This window comes from Squalius cephalus (assembly GCF_949319135.1).
Source record: "Squalius cephalus genome assembly, chromosome: 9".
In the NCBI taxonomy this organism is placed as follows: Eukaryota; Metazoa; Chordata; class Actinopteri; order Cypriniformes; family Leuciscidae; genus Squalius; species Squalius cephalus.
The window spans coordinates 12842714-12862584 of NC_137130.1; the positions used below are offsets into that span (position 1 = coordinate 12842714).

The 19871-nt window shown below is 38.8% G+C and overlaps 1 protein-coding gene across 2 annotated transcripts in view; it reads left to right on the forward strand.

Moving 5' to 3' along the window:
- Positions 1–18733, forward strand: part of LOC307164681 (uncharacterized protein) — a 54099-nt gene extending 35366 nt beyond the window's left edge. The window contains exons 2-8 of one of the 2 annotated variants that reach the window (XR_013822317.1): positions 9705–9737; positions 12444–12499; positions 12984–13023; positions 15453–15540; positions 15634–15729; positions 17182–17328; positions 17533–18733. Coding sequence is in view for 1 of the 2 variants with exons in the window: in XM_079881722.1 (XP_079737848.1) it covers positions 9732–9737; positions 12444–12499; positions 12984–13023; positions 15453–15540; positions 15634–15729; positions 17182–17270 (375 nt within the window). In the remaining variant the exon portion in view is untranslated. Of the gene's footprint in view, positions 1–9704; positions 9738–12443; positions 12500–12983; positions 13024–15452; positions 15541–15633; positions 15730–17181; positions 17355–17532 lie in introns of those variants that run through there. The other variant, XM_079881722.1, reaches the window with a different exon arrangement.
- Positions 18734–19871: the final 1138 nt, after the last annotated feature.

Genomic DNA, 19871 nt, shown 5'->3' on the forward strand with positions numbered 1-19871 from the left:
CCCACAACTGGTTTCTCAGGCTTTAACCGTGGAAATATTTAACAGCTGTTTCAAACTTTCAAAAATAAAGGAGACATTTTTACGAGTTTTTGAGAAAATCCCTATTCTCACAAAGCAGCACACCTCTTATTTATTTTTCCCATATTAAATACTTTTTTGACAGTAACAATGCATTGACATTTTTGTATGTTACACTTTACATTTCTGATGTTGTCATGAATTGTTTTGGTGGCTTAATGAACTGTATGTGTTTTCTTAGACTTAAACAATGGATATATTCAACAGTATTTTGTAAATAATACTTTTAAGGTATGTGCTTGAAGTTCACTTTAAACAATAAATGAGAAGCAACCAGCCTCTGTCTCTTCTAACTCTCTATATGTATTTAGATCCTCACTGATTTAAAAAAAAAAAAATGTATTTTTTTTGTATTTCACTGTTTACAGTTTTGATGTTGTCAAACAAATAAATGGTGGTAAAACAATAAATTGTTTTTAATGTACTATTTTTCTTGGGCTTTAACAGTGGATATATTCCAACAGCTTTTTGTAATCAAGACTTTATGTGCTAGAAATGAAATTTAAAAAATGAATTAAAAATCATGACAGCTCCTAACTCTCATTTCTATTTACGGTGTATGTATTTAGTTCCTTTCCGTTTGAAAATCCCCATGCTCACACAGCAATATATCTTTTTTTTTTTTTTTTGCCACTTTTTGAGAGAATCTATCATTGGATATCATGGAATAAATTAACTTTAGTCACAAATGGCTTGCATGAAATCTGTTGTTGTAGCAACGTAACTAAGCGGGCTGTAAACACTGCATAAACATTGTTTGGAAATTGGAAAGAACAAACAGCTCATGGTTTTCTTGTTGCCCTGCTAGGTCACACAATTTTGTTTCTTTTTACCCTTTTTTTACCAGCCTTAATGCTAGTTTACAGCCAAAGGGTAATAACTTCAGAATAGGGCGTTCTTGCCATGCAAGTATGAATCTCAACTAGCCAGGGCCCAAGTCCATTGCAGCGCATACTGAATCCTAATGGTCGGCTAAGAAAGCCTGACAGCAATACTTGACATGGGCATTAAATCATTGCCCCAAGGAATCCTCCATCCTGCACCTCCTGACAGGAACACTGTCATCTCTGCCAGGGCATTTCCTATGCCTCTTGACAACACTGGATCTGAATTAGTCATTGCATTAGATGTAAATTGGTGCTGTTCAAGGATAATAATGAGCACCAAGATACATGTCGGTGTCACTGACATGACGCCATTTTGATACTGTCTCCCACCGGTTTATTATGTCTAATGGTATTCAGGCCGCGGCTGGCCGGAAAGTTTATTTTCAGTTTATGCACTTGTATTTTTATGTTTGTTTGGACACTTCTCGGCACAAAGTGTCCATAGCGGAGCTCTTCTCAGAGGGTCAGTCTGGCAGTGTTTATCCAGCTGTCTGCATGATGGCTGACGGCTTCCCACTTGACATGGTTTGGCATTAAGGCTGACTAGCCAACAAGTCCTACTGCATGGGCAGCTCCATGCCACAAACTGGCATCACTACCACTGAGAGGTGAGACCAGACTATAGCTATTGGCCCTGCATTATTTACTGCGTGCATATGATGGCAGCCATATCATTGCTGGCGTATGTTTAAATCAAACCTATAAATCATCCACAAATTTAAAAAACTAATGCTTTGACATTGTCTCGTTGCCTTTTTTTCTGCACCAAGCTGGTTTACAAACTCCAACGGTTTATTGTAGATGGCTTTGGGTTATTATTAATTAGGCTCAATTATAACTAAGTGCAGTGTAATTAAAATCTGATAAATATTTGATGCTATTTTTTTAAAAGATAATCGCAGCCTCGTTAATATGTGAGCAATGCTGAATAATGCACTGTGAAAATCATTATTTCAGATTGTTTTTGTTTTTTTCGTTGAGGGTTTTTCCCCCCGTCGAACGGCTGACAGACACACTTTTTCATTGAAAAGAATGAAGGGCATAAACCGATGGTTTGAGCGAGATGGACAACATGTGCTTTATATGGAGAGAGGGAGGTCTTCCTGCCAGACTCCTAATTGAGGCCATTTAGCAAACATACATTCAGGAGGCTGAATGCTGAAGTATGAGCCAGAGGCTCTGTTGAACCATTAGCATGTATTCCCAGTTGCTCAAGTTAGCGAAGAAAAAAATAGAGGTCTACCACTGAAATAATGTCTGCCAATTACCGCTGTACATAGTAGATAAGGATGTGTTTTACAGCTGAAAACTGACAAAAATATGCTGGTGAGAGAATCCGCCTCAGCGCTGGGAGTGGAGACTGTGATCAATATCGGTCAGCTTTGTCCTCTGTCAGGCTTATTCAATATTCAGCTAACCGTTGTGCTCTGTTTTCTTATTTTAAAGTTCACTGTAGTTCATAAACAGGGTCTTTAAAGGTTTTAAGTGTTTTTTAGAGTAAAATACATAGCGCAAGAAGACGTTCTGCTTGCTAGGCGTGAAATCCAGGTGGCCTCGAAGACCGGCACCGTGCTCGGCTAGAACTGAGGTAGAGCGCTGATGAGTTCCTGGGAGCAGTCAGAGGGCAGAACATGACTTTTGTCAGATTCCCAAATGGAAGGGAAAAATGTGTCCAACGGTGAACAAAGGCGATTCGTCTCTACGGAGTTTGCCCCCACATGATTTCAGGTCTAAGTTGTCCTATCACATGTCTGAGTTAATTTCGTGCAACAGTGCAAGACTATGGCAGTTCTGTCAGATTTATGTGGAAGTTGTAGGTTTCAATTCTGGAGATTCATTTCTGCAGCCTAGCACTTGAGCACTTGAAAAGCTGTGAGATCTCCCCTTTCAAACATTATCATTCTCCTGTTGTATAGATTTTCCTCCCTGACGGCCGCCATTTGAAGAATTTATTTTTCTCGCTAATTACATGACAATATGATGGATTTTTTCCCCCAATGCGAACGCAGAATCGGGTAGAGGGTTCAGGAGGAGGTACATTCACTCTGCCCTTTATGCATGCTTTCCTGGTGAATGTGCTGATTGTGTTGCCTTGTTTTTTTTGTTATGTTGCTGAGCTTTGAAATCCCATCCTCTCCTGCTGTTTCCCTGTGTTTTAAGTATCAGTCATACAGGTTAAGTACTGCACAATAGTGACTTGGATGGCAATGCGTCTACGATGGAAAAACTTGTTCTCTTCCAACTCTAGCACTCTGTGTGAAAAGTGAAATTGACATGCCTTTCAATACATACTGAAAGTGTGTTATTGAAAGAGACATCTTTTATTCTCTAGCCCCTTGCATCACATTCACTTGGCCACATGCTCTGATCATTGTTCTCTGTTGGGGCAGGCCAGGGCAAATTCAGACTTGGTCTAATAAATAAACAAACAAACAAACTGATTGATAAAGTGTGTGTTCTAAAGTTTACTTTTTTGGCAGAAAAGTTCTTTTTTCTTCATGATGGCAACAATATTCATCCTCTGTTTAAATATGTGAAATGGGGTCATCACATAAGATAGACAATCATGCATACAGTATATGATAAGCCTACACTGCCCAGATTTGCCTGCTCATATTAATATTTGAGAATTTAAAAGTTTACTTTGGTCTTTGAAGGTGCCCTTTTGAAGCTAATCCTATATTCAGAGTTGGATTTTCTTTCTTTGTGCTGTAAGCTATATTTTTTGTCGTTTTGAAAATGATATAGTTCTGTTTATTTTTTAGCTTGTGTTTTTAGTTTTTGTGTTTTGTGTTTAGTTTGTGTTTTATTTTTTAGCTTGTCGCTGGAAGTCACCATGTTCGTCATGATGTCAGGCGGATCACTGTCTGCACTCGGCAACTGCCATATAACATTTGTTGCTGCTCATTTGCATTTACAAGTTGAACTTTGTTCATGTCACCAGAAATGGCCAACTCTTGTGGCTGAAAATTGCTGTCAGTGTGAACACTCCTTTTGATGTGATAAGAAAAAAGATTGATATGTATTCATTATTTTTGATGTGCTGTGGTTTGCACAACTTACTCTGGGAACTAATAATTTTGAATCTCTGTGTGTGTGTGTTTTTTTAATACATATAAGTAATGAGACGTTTCAGTACCATCTGGATGGTCCATCACAACGCCTGGATGTGCAGGTGTGGTGGGCAGCGCATGAGAATGATGGATCTGAAAGAGAAAGCAATGAGGAGATGGTGCGGCCTCTCTCTCTCTCTCTCTCTCTCTCTCTCTCTCTCTCTCTCTCTCTCTCTCTCTCTCTCTCTCTCTATCTCCGAGATGCGCCTGAGATGCTGATACAGGAAGAATCTGACACGTGTCTTCCTCACGCATTTTAATGAGTGTACTGCTTCTGTGAAGCTATTAAACGAAATGAACCATTTGAAAGTGAATTTTAGATTTCCGGTCAAAGCGCTCTCTTCCAAGAATGGGTGAGGGGTTTGGCGATTGTCAAGTGCCCCTCTTCTACCCCCCAGTATCCACACTAGAACCTCTCGCACACAGCATGGATGATCAAAAGAGGCCAACGGCGGACGGCCATTATGCCAATGACACTTTGAGTAAGAGTCTAGAGAACAAAATGACATGACAGCCATTAGGGTTTGAAAGTGGAACTTTAAAGAGAGGCTGAAGGATGAATGTCAGGAGCGAATCAAAGGGAGAAAGTTAAATCTTCATAACGTTTGCCGCTCTCCACAGAAAAAATAAGTTCTTTGCAAACCAGCTCCAATTCAAGTCCAAAAACATGAAGACGAGTGTGTCCATGTAGAATAAAGCAGACGAGGAAGTTGAGTCTGGAGGTTCAGACATGAAAGCTAATAGGGCAACGAAACTCCATTGTGCAGGTGGTTGATCATTAGTGGACAGGTTTTAGTCAGCGAGAGGAGATGCACAACGTGCATTATGCTGTGCTCAAGTATGAGGAGCTCAAATAATTGGCTTCCAGACATGAAGTTACGAAGAAAAGAAAACATTGCCAAACAAAATTGCCAAGCTCAAAATCAATTGGATAGAACAATGGAATCTGAGATGCGTCCCTGGGCCTTTTTCTACTTCTAAGCCTCCTTTTTTAACTTAATTGCCGACAAAATCAAAGGCCTCTCCGTAATGCCGTTTGTGCAGTTTCTAATTCCCCTCCTCAGTCAAACGCCACATTATGCCAACGAATGTGGCTGATCAGCTGGATTTTCTGGCGCTGTCCACGCGGCTCATCTCTCCCTGCCAGTGCAAGGAAAAATGCATCTAATGTGTCTCCATGTCACATAATCAAGGATTTTAGAGTGTAAATCTTTGATCTGGGAGAGCATTTTCTGATAGGATCAACCCCCCACCCCCTCTTGGCTGAAGCCTTCTGATCTCCCTCCAATTACTGGTGTCAAATGAGTCTGTTTACAGGCTGATTGGATGAGTGCTGTACTGACAGTGCCCCTCCTTCTCCCTGGAAAGCCTCGTTCCATCCTCGGCCACCGTCGCACCGATGGCGAGGGCCCCGGCACACAGCTGGAGCTGTTTGGAGCCGATTCAGAGCCAGTTGTAAGGCGGCCAAGTTGGGGGTCTCGAGGGCCTTCCATCTGGTGTGACAGGGCAGGCTCTGGGGCTTGGCTGACAGAGTGCAAGAGCGAGAGAGCCCACAAACCTTGCAGAGCCTCACAAATCTTTTATTTATCGGCCTGCTCGGCTCACATTTGCAGTAGTTAGTTAATATGCAGACTGGGCTCCAGGACTTCAAATGGCGCTGTGGAGTGAAGCTGGCTGGAGTTTAGGGGAGGTGGGGGCTCCTCAGCCAGGCGCCCCGCTGAGGACTAAAGGGGGGAGGAGGTCACTGTCCAGCTGCAGGGGAGATCTGGGGCTCTCATATTCAACCATCTTCATATTCATCACTACCACCATCATCATCATCATCATCATCATCATCATAATGAGAATCCCAGCTTGCTTGCAATGCAAAGGAGATCTTAAGAAGCATATGACTTGCATCATCACTGATTTTTGTGCTATTTGCTGTGCCCTTAAGGGCACCTCCTGAGGAATTTGTTTTTACATGCAACAAATGAGGCACACAATTAAGTTCTCTTAATTATTCCAGCCTGGCATAAAGGTAATGCATGCTTTAAAGGGATAGTTCACCCAAAAAATGAAAATTGTGTCATAATTTATTCCAAACCTGTATGGCTTTCTTTCTTTTGCAGAGCACAACATAAGATATTCTGAAGGATTTTTGTTGTTGTTGTCCAAACAATGAAAGTCAAAGGAGTCCAAAACAACATTGGACTTCCCATTGATCAGTATTTTCTTTTGTGTTTCACAAAAAAGAGGGAAAAAAGGTGAGTAAAAATTATAGAATTTTCATCTTTAGATGAACTATCCAACCCAGGCCCATTAAAAAATAACCACAAGATGTCCACAAGAGGCACTCTAAGCATTATAGTTTTATTCTCCATTGCAGATGAGGGTGAATTATTAAACAGCTCAGTTTGGTGAAAAAAAAAAAAAAATCACTTCAGTTTCAAAGTGAAATGTCCGGTGATTGGTGCTAAATAGGGTGTTAAATATTCTCAGAAACAGTTCAATGTGACTGTGGCAACATTTTATTACATTGTTTAATACACGGATCATGCAATATTTTATTACATCAATGCTGTTTTAATTTCCTTCCAGGAGGCTTTGAACTCTTTTTTGGAGTGCCGTGACTTGTGTTTCACGGGACTTGTATCCAAGAGCTCTGCATCGCAAGAGCAATGCTGTACACTATCAAGCAAGTTTGCTATGTCAGAAAAGCCTTACATATGGAGCTGGTTATGTGATGCAAACGTCAAAACATGGTCAAAGTGGTTGAGGTCATGCCATAGTATTGTGCAACAAAACATAAGTCTTTATTAATCAATAATCTGCCCCTGTAATCATAACTTGGTCACACTTTAGATTAGGGTCCAATTCTCACTATTAACAAACTACGAGTTTTGCCTCAATAAACTCCGTCTTACTGCTTATTAATAGTTAAGGTAGCTGTTAGGTATTGGGTAGGAATTGGGTATGATTAGGGATGTAGAATATGGTCATACAGAATAAGGCATTAAAATCTGACCCTGGGCCACAAAAGCAGTCACAAGGGTCAATTTGTTTTTAAATTGAGATTTATACATCACCTGAAAGCTGAATAAATAAGCTTTTCATTGATGTATGGTTTGTTATGATACTGTACAACTATTTGAAAATCTGGAATCTGAGGGTGTTTTACTCCCTCAAGTGTTCATTTTATCTGGAAACTGCAGTGAAATGTATGTACTGTAAAGGAACATTTAGCACTTTTGCAGAAATGTAACCAGAGTCATGCACTGGAACTATTCCTTTAAAAGAAGTAGGAACGCATGTTCAGTCCTCATTTGCATAGTGTCAAGTATTAGCATGAATTATGGGATATTCATTACTGCCACCTAATGTTTTGATGTGTGAGTGCATGTGGGCGGACGCTAAGTATAAGTAATCAGTGCTGGGAAAAAATGTGTAAGAAGTCTGGATTAGAAGAAAAAAAACAATGACAATAATAGTTATTTTTTCCCACTTAGTGAGAAAAAAAAAAGCCCTGACTCAAGTCAAAATATTAACATTTCATTCTTTCACTTACTAGAAAGTCCTGTAAAGAAAAACATTCTGTTCCAGGGAGACAGTTTCATGCTAAAGGAAGGTCAACACAGAGCTACGCGTGACATTTTCTTCAAATTTATGGAGTAACAGCGTGTCAAACTGCATTGTCATGCGATGACACCAATTTGATGTGATGGCTCTTTACGGCTGTCCCTTTCCTGTCATATAGTGCATGCACAGCAGATATAAGAGTTCAACAAGCGCTCCAAAGGGGCTGTCTCGTCGCTCACATCGCCACATATACACATTGACGAAAGCGAATGGCTTCACCGGCCTCATAATGCTGAGAAAACAGACTTGACAACAAATTCGTATATGATTTCAAATCTCCAGCGCATAAATGCATGTTGGTTTTATAGATATATGGTTCAAACGTGGCGGCATTAAGATGAACCACTCGTTGGGCCGCTGGGAATTTAGAAAGAGGTGAAACGGTGCAGCCTTTCTGTGGCGTTCATGGGAACACAGATGCCAGTAGCACGTCTGCGCTCAGAGCAGCCAATCTCAGCAATTATTAACTAGGTGGCATCGAGAGCGCTGCTTAGGCTGTTCAACAGCTCCCTGAGCTCTTTAAGGAGCTCAAGACATATTTTCCAGCAGGCCCTCTGGAGCGTCACTCTTCACACACGTACGCTCTCCCTCTCTCGCCTTGTCACTTGTCCCTCTCCTCCTTATTTCTCCGGTTGTGTCCTCTTGGATCCAATTTGCAACTTAGCATCACCCTTGTTTGCTGGTTTTCTTCTGGTCTTATCTTATCTTGTTACACACTCTTCAGGCTTTGTGGTTAAATTATGTATTAAGGTCAATGTCAAAACATGGAAGATATGTAATCTACAGGGAGTTTCCTTTTATTCATTATTACAGTGAAGGCTGAGCACAACTGTCAGAGAGCCGAGGATGTGCGCAGCATGGAAGCTTGCTGCACAGCGGGGCTTTTCATAGCCCCCTCTACCGCCTCTCTCCCAGGACAGACCCCTTGATAGATTTACCCAGCTAACCCATCTCACTTAAAAAATTCTCTCTTCTCTGCTCCAATCTGAAAGCTGTCAAGCGCACCTATATAGCGGTGTCATTTATCTAAAGGAAGACGCGCACACTTGAGACGCGGGAAGATGTCATCCGTTCAGTTGCGTTTTGGAATCTTCTTACGGGGGACTTGCGGTTGGCTCGGATGGGAGGCGCTCTCTTTTTGGGAGGGTCTTGAGGAACGTGACACCCTTGTACGTATATGTGTCTCAGATTAAACTTAAGTGACGTTGGGAATGGGACGTTTTGTCTGAAGGTGTACAGCTTGCGCTTACGTGACCCCCTATCGTGCTCATGTCCTCTGTAAGAATTGGGACCCGGACTGATGGGTAAATCCCATCTCTGCGGCGTGCTTAACGGAAAAAAAGAGCTTGATAAATTTGAGCCAACTCTCTCTGGGGCAAGCATAATTATTTTCTGATTAGATTAATTCAGTTATACTTTGGTCCTTTCCAGAGCCACCGGCATGCCTGGAAGAAGCGCACTCAGTCATGCTAACAATTACACAATTAGCTGTGCAGCGCAAACCATGCAGGGAAATTCAGCTCCAGCTTACAATCCACCCTCCTACACGCATAGACCATTACAATTATCATTTGTGGGGTTTTATGGTTCTCTGATGCTGATGGGGGTTGGAATAATGCGAGTTCACCCTGATGTTTAACCCACCCACTCCTCTCTCATTATTTCTGCTCCATTGTGAATACCATAAACGTCTCGATAACCGCAATGATAAACAGTTGAGAACGAGAAACAATCGTTCCCATTATGGGGAGTGTAATTGAGAATATCCCTTTCTCAGTGCTTTATAGATGTTCTTCAGGGACACATTGTCCAAACGGTCAACAGCAGCAATATTTTTCATTTAGATTCACTTGTGAATGGGATTACTTACGGAAGCATCCTTACTGGGTCTCATTATGCCTGTAATATAAAGTCACCCTCTTTATTTTATATTGTACAGACACTTTCAAGTATCTAATATTAGCTGTCAAATACTTACTTTCATAATAGCTTTTTTTGTTTTCCACAGAAACAAGTCCTGCAGGTTTGGAACGACATGAGGGTGAGTAAATGATGACAGAATTTTCCTTTTTGGGTGAACTATGTAACATGTTAGTGTGTCTGACCACCAGTGCACCAAGACTCATTTGACGACACCATAAAAACATTTTAGATGTTTATGTATTTGTTGACTTGAATACAGCCATGATGCAATTATAATGATGCAATATCTACAGTCGCTAAAATGTGCTCAATCCACCACCCAAACTCAGCTTGTTCTTGCTCAATACAGCGACGCAATGCAGCAGCTCTCAATTTCTTATACCCAGTTTCTGACACAAAGGCTTGGGAGAAGTTTTTTTGCAAATGGTGGACCTCCAGTACATACTTGATCTCATGTGCCTCTGGAGCATTAGCATCTTTTTGTTTTGCTGAGTAGTTTGATGATAAATTCTCTGTAGCCGAGCCAGAATTCTCAGCAACCTTCTCTGAGCTCACAACCCATCCCAAGGTTTTTTCACCGACTGGACGTTCGCAATGAACATGCCTTTTAAATTAAAGTTAGATTTACAAAGTAAAAACCTTCTCTTCTGGCCAAACGCATAATGAACGTTGAGCCTTGCTGAACTAATCACGCTTGTCCAACGCAACAAGACAGGCAACAGAGGCGAAAGAGAGGAGCCACGTTTTCTTTTTATCCTTGCTTTTCCTCCTCTCGTCCTAGTGGACTGATAGCACAGTTGCGTTCTTAACCTCGCGTGTAGAGCGTGGAAAATAACTTGTGACTTGTAAGCCTAATTAAGGAATCCTCCCTGACCTGCACACCCAGGCCTCGTCAGAAATCTAACACCAGAGCTGATTCAACATGAGCTACACACCGGGCAGGACCCAGCACTAATGAATACTAATGAATAATAATTACAGGCTCTTTGGCACCCAGACGCACTGCAGGGACAAATGCTAATACGCTTTAAATGTACACCGCTAGGAATGACTAGCGGGTTCAACATGCGGCAGATTAGCCGAAGGGCCGATGCAAACTCAAGGTGAAGGATGAAACATTTCTCGCGGACGAAATTATGAGCATATTGGTTTGTTTTTCGGTGATGCAGGCGAAGCCATTGATCTAGAGAATTTAGGCCACATGAGAGCAGACGAATCTCGGGATGTGTGGCGCTCCTAGCGTGTCTGTTTGTGACACCTTTTAATTGGCAGCATTAGAGCTCATCAACGAGCAGACTGTTGTTTGTGAGAGCGCTCTCTCCTAGTGCTTTTGTGCTCGTTCTCGCATGGCAGGGAAATTAAACTTTGTGGTGTTATTTTTTTTCCCCCACTGTTTATTCTTTTGATCTGTGTGTACATTATTCGCAGCTCTTTGAATTTAAATTTCACTGTCATGTTTCTCTTTTCATCACACTGATGGTTGCAGCTCTAATAATATTCAGCTTTTAAGTCACTGTAGAATGTTAATTAGATTCTCTCTTTTTTAATTAATACGTCCCCGCAGGTTTCCTTATCAAATCGTTTTTAGCCACGTAAAATCATGCATTTTGTGTCAATAAATGACTGTAAAATCTTAGAAATAAAATGACATCAAAAACAGTACAAAAATGCAAGGTGTATGAGAACTGTTTGTGTAATATACTGCATATATTATTCAACATTTTTCAGCACCACTTCTAAATCAAGCCTAAGTCATGTGCACATATACAAGCTTAGTGCAATGCGGTTACCTTGCGCTTGTATTGCGGGGCATTAGTGGTAATGCGTGTTGCTCTGCCTCCCTAAATGCTAGTGTTGTCCAGCAGCTTCTACTGTCCCATCTATCATCTTCAGCGGTGAGCCAAGGATTCTGGGATAGAGGAGCCACGTACTGGGCTGTGATAATGAAAGGTCACAAAGGGGGTGGAGTGTTGAAATTGCTTTACTTTACAATGAAACATGCTCAGCCCAAGCAGTGCCATAGCCGAGGAATGCAGTCTGAAGCAGAGGTAGAATTTCAAATGGTCTCATGGCCGATAGATTTGTTTTCAGCACTGCGCTAAATGGAAGACACCGAAGCCCATTACACATTCACATGGGTTTTGGGTTGTCACATTTTGTGTATTTTTCGTAAGTGGAAATTATTTTTTACATTCAGTTGCTTAACTTTTGTAAAAATCCTGTGAAAAGTTCTGAATTTTGATTAAATGAAATTGAATATTCAGTGCTCATGCTTGATAGAATCTCTTTGCTGTTTATTTATATATTTTAACTTTAGCATTTTATGCATTTTACATCATATTCTGTTTTTTTGTTTTTTTTCATAGTGCAATAAACACTGCATGCCAGCAAATAGAACTTTGTGTTTCAGAGCTTCCACGTATTTATTGTCAAAATCTGCTTACATTTATATAAATAAATCTGCCTTCATTGTGATGTCTAAAATCAAGTTTCTCCCAAAAATATGCGAGGAAAAAGAAGAGGGGAAACATTTCACTGTGCTCACAGAAGAAAACTTATATTCACAGACCAGAAAAATATATATATTTGCCGTTTATTATACTTTATAATGAACTGATTCACATCTTGCTGAGAGGTAATTAATACGGGGAAATCTTGAATTAAAGATGTAAATCTTGACACTTTGGCAGGGGGGCCGGTAAGGGACAGTAGTCTCTAAGGCCTGAATTATTCTTAGCATAAACCAATTAACACCATGTATCTTCTTTTATGTTCAGTTCAATTAAGAGCCTTTACAGTTTTTAAGTTCTTTTCTTCTTTATAGTTGGAGAGTGTCAGAAACACAGATCAAAGCCAAACGCAGCAGTCCGTGCACCATAGGTAAATCTGCTTTGCATATAAATATGCATGTTACTACGAAGGTTTTTATTATAATTTTGCATGAATTAAAAAACAGTAAGGGAGCAGAAATGAGGGAGAGAACCCACAAAGCAGTCTATTAATCTGCTCTCAAATCTCCCTATATCTACTACTCTGACAGCCGAGTACCTCGATAGCTCAAACCCCAGTAGACCGACGCCGGCTGTAGAGAACAATTTTACTTTTTGTCATTCCACGACCGTTCCTTGTGTTTTATTTTGATTTTCAACCAAGCTGCCCGGGGTTGGAAGTGAATGAATGGACCTAGATGAAGTGGATCGTATCCTTTTTTGAAACACTCGAGTTCCACATTTGCAGTTTTATTTGTTTATAGTGATCAACAAGCTGCTATTTGTGTTATTTTTGGAGGCAACCAATAAAAGTGTTTGTCATTCTTTTATTTTGCATTACTATTGGACTGACAGTTGTGTTTTTCTCACCACAGGAGCTTCACACTTGATGTTAAAATTCAATCTCAAAACCAGGTTAGAAAATTACTACACTCACCAATTTTCCTGCTGGGAAGAGTTAGGTGACTGCTTTGTGCTTATATTTATTTTACATCGGCCACTGTAGATTTCATCCTTAATTATATTCCTCGGGCAGATGGATGGTTTCTTGAAAAGATCTCTGCTGCATGCTGTGTTAGAATCGTCCGATGATATGAAATGGTCAACATATATCATAATCATATTGAGAGATGACATCCAGGGAGGGGCACAGCCTCAGGGTGGATAGATGCTTTCAGGGCAACATAATAACACAAACAACCTGTTTTTCAGCACCCCTAATTGCTGCGCTTTAATTGCATTAAGCAGTGAAATATCAATAAATCAATGGGCAAATGAACTGGGCAACTATGAGCAATGACTGTTTAGTGTTGCTCTGTATTATTCTATTGATGTTCCACTAACGGCCGTCCTTGAGATATTGAATGCTATTCAATCCAGGCGCTGACATCATAATAGAAAGCAGCGTTGAGCAGTCTGGCCGCGTGGACAGTCGGCCTCTGCGGCGTGCTTTTCTCACTTGTAGAAAGGCTTTTGGAACCCTAGAGTGACACTAGTTTTATAAAGTGTACATTTGGACTTTTATGTGAATAGTACAATTGTTTCTAAAAAAAAAAATAGAAACAATCTATCTGTCTTCAACATTCACTGTGCAACTGATCTGTCCCTGATTGTCTCTTAGCTGTGAGATCTGATCACAAGACAAAAGTAATTGTAAATATATAGTTAAGACCACATAAAATGAATAACTTTCAATCACTATATATTCACAAAAATGTAAAGGGGAGACTGGTGTTGTCATAACATACTCAGGCACAAGTCCAGTTATCTATTTGTTTAATAAAATGGTCTTATAATAATTTTGTTAATTCTATTCTCTAAACTACAATTAGGCCTATACAATATCATTGTATTTTAAGCTGTAGGATGACATAACAAACTGCACTAATATATATTAATACAAGGCTCTAACTATATGATCAAGGGTACTTTTCAAAAATGTTGGGGAAAGTTGTCTCATTTGTTTTTGGATGTTGTCAGGAATTAGTTATTTAATTAAATTAATTCATTCATTATAATATCTGTTGGCCAGAACAAGGGTTTGATTGTTTTGTAGGCTATATTATAGTTTAATTTCTTGAATTTGTGTGCGCTTCATAAATGTTTTATTGGTTAAACTTTGCTGAAAAGTCCTCAAATTGTGACGACGTGCTCAAAGATCTGTTTCTTTTTTATGGGTAATAACATTATAATTGTTTAATACATTTTTATAGTAAAGACTTTAAGGTTTCTTTTATAGAAATACGCAGAGAAATGTGCAATAAAAAAAATAGCCTATATTTTCATTTCAGGACAAAGAAAAAGTCTGTGACCCTTTCTCTCTAGTAATGAGTTTGACAGAAATGCTTTTAATGTTTGATATCTAGGGATATGTAAAAAGTCATGTGAGAGAATTTTGTCAGCTTGTTCTTGACCCACTATTTTTTAAGAATTTGTATGATGTGTGTTGTAATAAAATCTTTGATGTTTTTTTTTTGTTTTTTTTTCTCTCTGTGGCAAGTTTATTTTAAGCCTGTTTTAGTGCACTTTCACCTTCGTGTGAGTGTTTCAGACTGTTGACAATTGCCATTTTAATCCAATGTTCAAAGAATTTTTTTGTAGGATAGCAGGCTAATTCAAATATCAAAATATTTTGGCAGGTATGATTTCTTTGTTGGTTTGTTTTCATAACCTCGGTGTCTCAGAGTATTATTAAGTAAAATCTTTACTCTGCTTTCCGTTTGAAGATATAAATAGCGTGTACTGCCATCTAGTGGAGTAATTATGCAACAGTTTTGTTTTTTTTCAATTTCAAACTGTAGACGCTGTATGCTAGTCCTTAAACTTCTGACTAGCTCTTTCAGTGATAATAGTCTACACATTCTTGTTATATTATTAAATCATTATAAAAAAAAAAGTCTAAAATTCATAATAAAATTATGTGTAATGTGTAATGGAGGCAATTTTTACAAAGCCTCTGTTGATCTTATACACGCATGTATCGCAATTTGAGTAAACAAGAACAAAGAACTGCAAAAACGAGCAAAACATGTTGCAAATCAAACATGCAAATAAGAGGATGTAGCCTATTCGTATATCCTGAACAAACTAGCTCAGTGGGAATCAGTCAGGCTTGTTCTCGATGGCCCTCTTTCCTCTTTTTCCCTGCTGTGAACAACGTGCTCTGTCAGTGATTAGCAATAACACAGACAATGGGTGTAATTTCGGTAGGAGGGCACATGGGCAATATCAGACCTTTAATAAGCACACACACACGCACACACATACTTGTTCTCTGCCTCCCCATACACAGACAGTTTAAGACATGTTTTTTGATATTTCTGAGTGATTTTGTATGCCAACAGACTCCTGCAAAGGCTCCTGCAGTTGCAGATTTCTGCAGATGCTCGAAAAGGCCATCACTGGCTCCTCCACTGTCTATATGCTGCACAGGTACACACACATGCTGCCTACTCCCGGGGTTGCTAATGTAATGGCTTTACATTGATTCTGTCCGACTAGATGGCTTGTTTTCATCCCTTTTAGGGAGCAGTGCCAAGGTTTTAGCCTCCTGTGATGTGAAAAGTGTGTGTCCTTTTCAGCACGTATCAAACACCTCACATGATATGTCGGCTGAGAAAGGTATACTGTCCTCGGAAAGATTTTTTTTAATGTATCATTTTATCATACAGTCAGCCATATCTGTTGCCATGGTACCATACATTTGTAACTGAAGCACTTTGAGTGGATTGACTCACGGCATAATTATAAGAACCAGATCTTTACATCCCAGACGTCAAGACAACTTCTCTGATAATGTGAGGTGGAATTATGTTTTAGGAATAAGTTAGAACATGAGATCATGTGATCTGACAGAAGGCCCTGAGCTTCAGATATATTTATTATATATATTCAAATATTAAAAATTTCAATGGCAAAATCCTTTAATGACAAAATGTCCCAACATCCCAACAAAACAGCTTATAAATCATACTAAGTGATGTTTTTTTTAAAATATAAAAATGCAGAAAGTTTTCTGTGATGAGTAAGTTTAGGGTTAGGAGATTATGAATGTCCCCATAAAACATGAAAACCCAATGTTGGTGTGTGTGTGTGTGTGTGTGTGTGTGTGTGCCCTTGTTTATATTACATTGTGGGGACCAAATGTCCCCATAAGAATAGTAAAACCTGAGATCACCTACATTGTGGGGACCAGCCAGCGGTCCCCACTTTTCAAAAGGCTTATAAATCACACAGGATGAGTTGTTTTGAGAAAGTAAAAATGCAGAATGTTTCCTGTGATGGGTAGGTTTAGGGGCAGGGGCAGTGTAAGGGGATAGAATGTACAGTTTGTACGGTATAAAAACCATTACGTCTATGGAGAGTCCCCACAAAGATAGTGAACCAGACATGTGTGTGTGTGTGTGTGGATTAAAAATTTTTATTTAGATATCAATTTTAAAAATGTTGGTTACCTTTAGGTGTAATATTCGCATATATCCCTGGACACCAACCAGATGGAAACACTTCTGGAATTTGTATCATATACTTAAGAAGATGCTCACAAATTAGACACTGCTGTGGTCAAAGGAGACATTCTTTGGCAGAGATAAAGAGAATATTGGCTCTATTTAAATATCACAGTTTGCTGCCTTTGATAAGACATCACTGAATTTTTTTCTCATTAAAAAAAATTATTTTCAATGTGTTATTAATTTCATGAAAAATCGTGGCCCGTTTAAAATAATAATAACATAATCTCTCACATTAAATGGCTATTATTAATACTTAGGCAGAAACAATTATTTAATATCATATTACTGATGACAATTTGCCTCATGTTCAATTTAAGCTCTGCTTCTGTAGGTCATTAATGGTTTTTAATTGCAGTCTCTTTAATGTTATTACATAAGCTACTTATTTTTCTGTGCATATTGGTGAATAATAGTTGCATTTTACCTACACAAAAAAACTAGATTCACTTTATATTTTACTGTTCATTATTAACCTTGTCTGCACTTTGATCAGCCTTGAACAATGTTTGAAAAACAATTATTTAAAGACTAATTGCAGATCCCACCTCTTTTTTTTTAGGTTGTCCATTACACAGTTTCAGCTCAAATTCGTCGGATCATTCGCACGCTAAAAATCTGAACGTGAGCTGTGCTGAGCTCAGACTGTAGCCCTGAATTACAACATTTAAACTGTATTTATGCTTCCATTGATTTCCATGATGCAGAGGTGAGTTAAATTCTCAATCTACACCTTGTCACTCACATCAATGAGATATTACACCACAGTAAATACATCTGAACCACAGCTACCACAGTCTGCCTGAGCACTGATCCACTGATAACTATGATGGGAGTTGTTGGACTGATTCTTCACTCAGTCAAATCCAATGCCTTCTAATCTTCTCCTGCTTTTTCTGAATTATTCAAACAGATCTTGAAGTAACAGAGGCGTCCGACAGCGCGCAAAGCTCCCTATGAGAGAGCTTCAGATAATGTGAAATGAATGATGAAATTCTGGGAGCTGAAATGAAAGACTGATGTGATGCATGTTCAAAGGTGGGGCCCGGGTCCCCAGGCCCTTGGGGCGCTCAACAAGCCTCTTTTACCTTTTTTTTTTTTTTTACCCACGGATGAATATGCTGTAACGTCTTTGGCAAAAATAACCAAAACCTATTTCCACATTCACGTGGCACGCGGGCATGTCAGGGAAAGAAACGGCTCTTTGTCCAGCATTGGGGGCAATCGCACAACTTTTCTTCTCATGTTTGAGAAAAAAACAAAAAAAAAACAAGATTGAAATCTCAAGTCAATTAATAGATGAAACACATTTTTCTAAAATAGGTTACTCATTTTTGTAGGAAGCATTTAGGGGGCAATTTAGTTAATGCATGAAATAATTCACGCCATGATGTAACGTCAATTCCTTTTTATCTTGAAAGGAAACTGGCTTATCTGCCTTTTAATAGCACATCAACAAACAAATAGCTTTAAATACCGTAATGTTCTTCGATTAATATTGATGACTTGCTACTTGACCTTGGTACTTGAGTGCGATTAAATAAAACAATAATAGGAATATGCGCACAATTATGTTTACAGTTCAGTACCTTGCTATAAAACAGATATTAAACTTCTCTGTGAACTCAAAATGAAAATGTTTTTTAGTGCAGTTCGCATGCAACATGCTTGTAAAGTCCAAATCCTGAAAGTTTCCCCAAACTTAAAAGCTTTTGCCCAGTCTTTTTATACAGTGTGTGGTTGTGTATTAATGCATATACCTGATATATCAATCTAGGTCTAGGACTAAATGGAGTTATTATTGTGTGTATGTGCTCTGGTGAAGTATGATCTCTGCAGGTCATACACTAATTCCCTATTCATGTATTCATTGTTAAATCAGACACTTATTTTCTGAAATGTAAACATAAAAAGACAGGTGCAATTTCAACTCAACTCGATCATGATGCTTGTCTATACGTTTTGAAATTATATTGGGCAATGAAAGTTCCTCCTCCATATGTACCGTTAACATCAATATAGCATGAGGAAAATCTCCATGGATTTTCAAAGGCATGATCATCATTCCCATTCCCCATTGTGATCTCAAATAAAGAAACCAAACATCTGAGAGCAATTGAAGTGTCTTGTGAAATCTGTTCTTCCCACCAAGCATTGATTTATTATGTGAATTACAAATCTAAATGTTTTTTTGAATAAAGAGGGTGGGTGTCCTTTTGTGCTTTTATTAAAAATCATGAGGTACAGGGTGGAATAACTATTAAAGGATTTCAGACTGTGCTGTAGATCATATGGTTTTCTGTGTTTCCCGAAGCATAATGGTATTACAGCAGTAGTCTTGTTTAAACAATTTATACACAGCGATGGCTGTAAGGAAATCATTAGATGTAGGCCTAAGAAGTTTCTTTCTGTTAAGTGCAATGCCTAATGTGGTGTTACTGTAAATTTCAGGAACATTACAGGGGGCTCCATATTACTAGTTTGATCAGTCTAACATTGTGGCCATTAGAATTAATTTATCAGGACACTGCATGGCACTAATGCAATAGTCTAATGCAATTTCCACTGCACTTTGATACCTTTTTGTTAAGCGTCATATTTAAATAATATTCTACTCTTAAACAGAATATGTTCACATAGGCTATTAAATAAGTAAAGCAAGTGAAAGTAGTATTCTAAGAGAAACTTAGTTTATTTAATAACATGGTCGTGGCACATCAGATGAATAAAACACATTTGAAATATGAGTAAAAATCATAGTCTAGCTATCATTGAACAGAAATATTTTCCCCTCATATAAAAATCTTTAACATTTGCTGAGCAATAGCTAAATACATCAATTAAAATAGTTCCAGAGCATTAGTGAAAATTAGTTTCCGTATACGTGTCTAGATCATCTTTGAACAGAGAAAATTGTTTAGAAGCAGTAGGCTAGGCTACATTTTTGTGGTGAAATTTAGCAAGTAAGAAACACACATTAATAATGTAATATTTCCCTATATTCTCTTTTGAGTAGTCAAACGAACCAAAGAAAATATATTTAAAACAAAAAGAAAAGTCACTTACAAAATAAGATTGGATAAACATTATCAAATCTGACCAAAGTTTCTCTGTGTAGATACATTGCCAAAACAAGTGAATGAAATCATCCTCAGAAGAGTGACAAAAACAGCAATTCACTTCAATGTCTGACTTATTTTTCCTAAGAAAGGCTCTCTTTTATCCTACTTTCAAACGGCAACTCACACGATT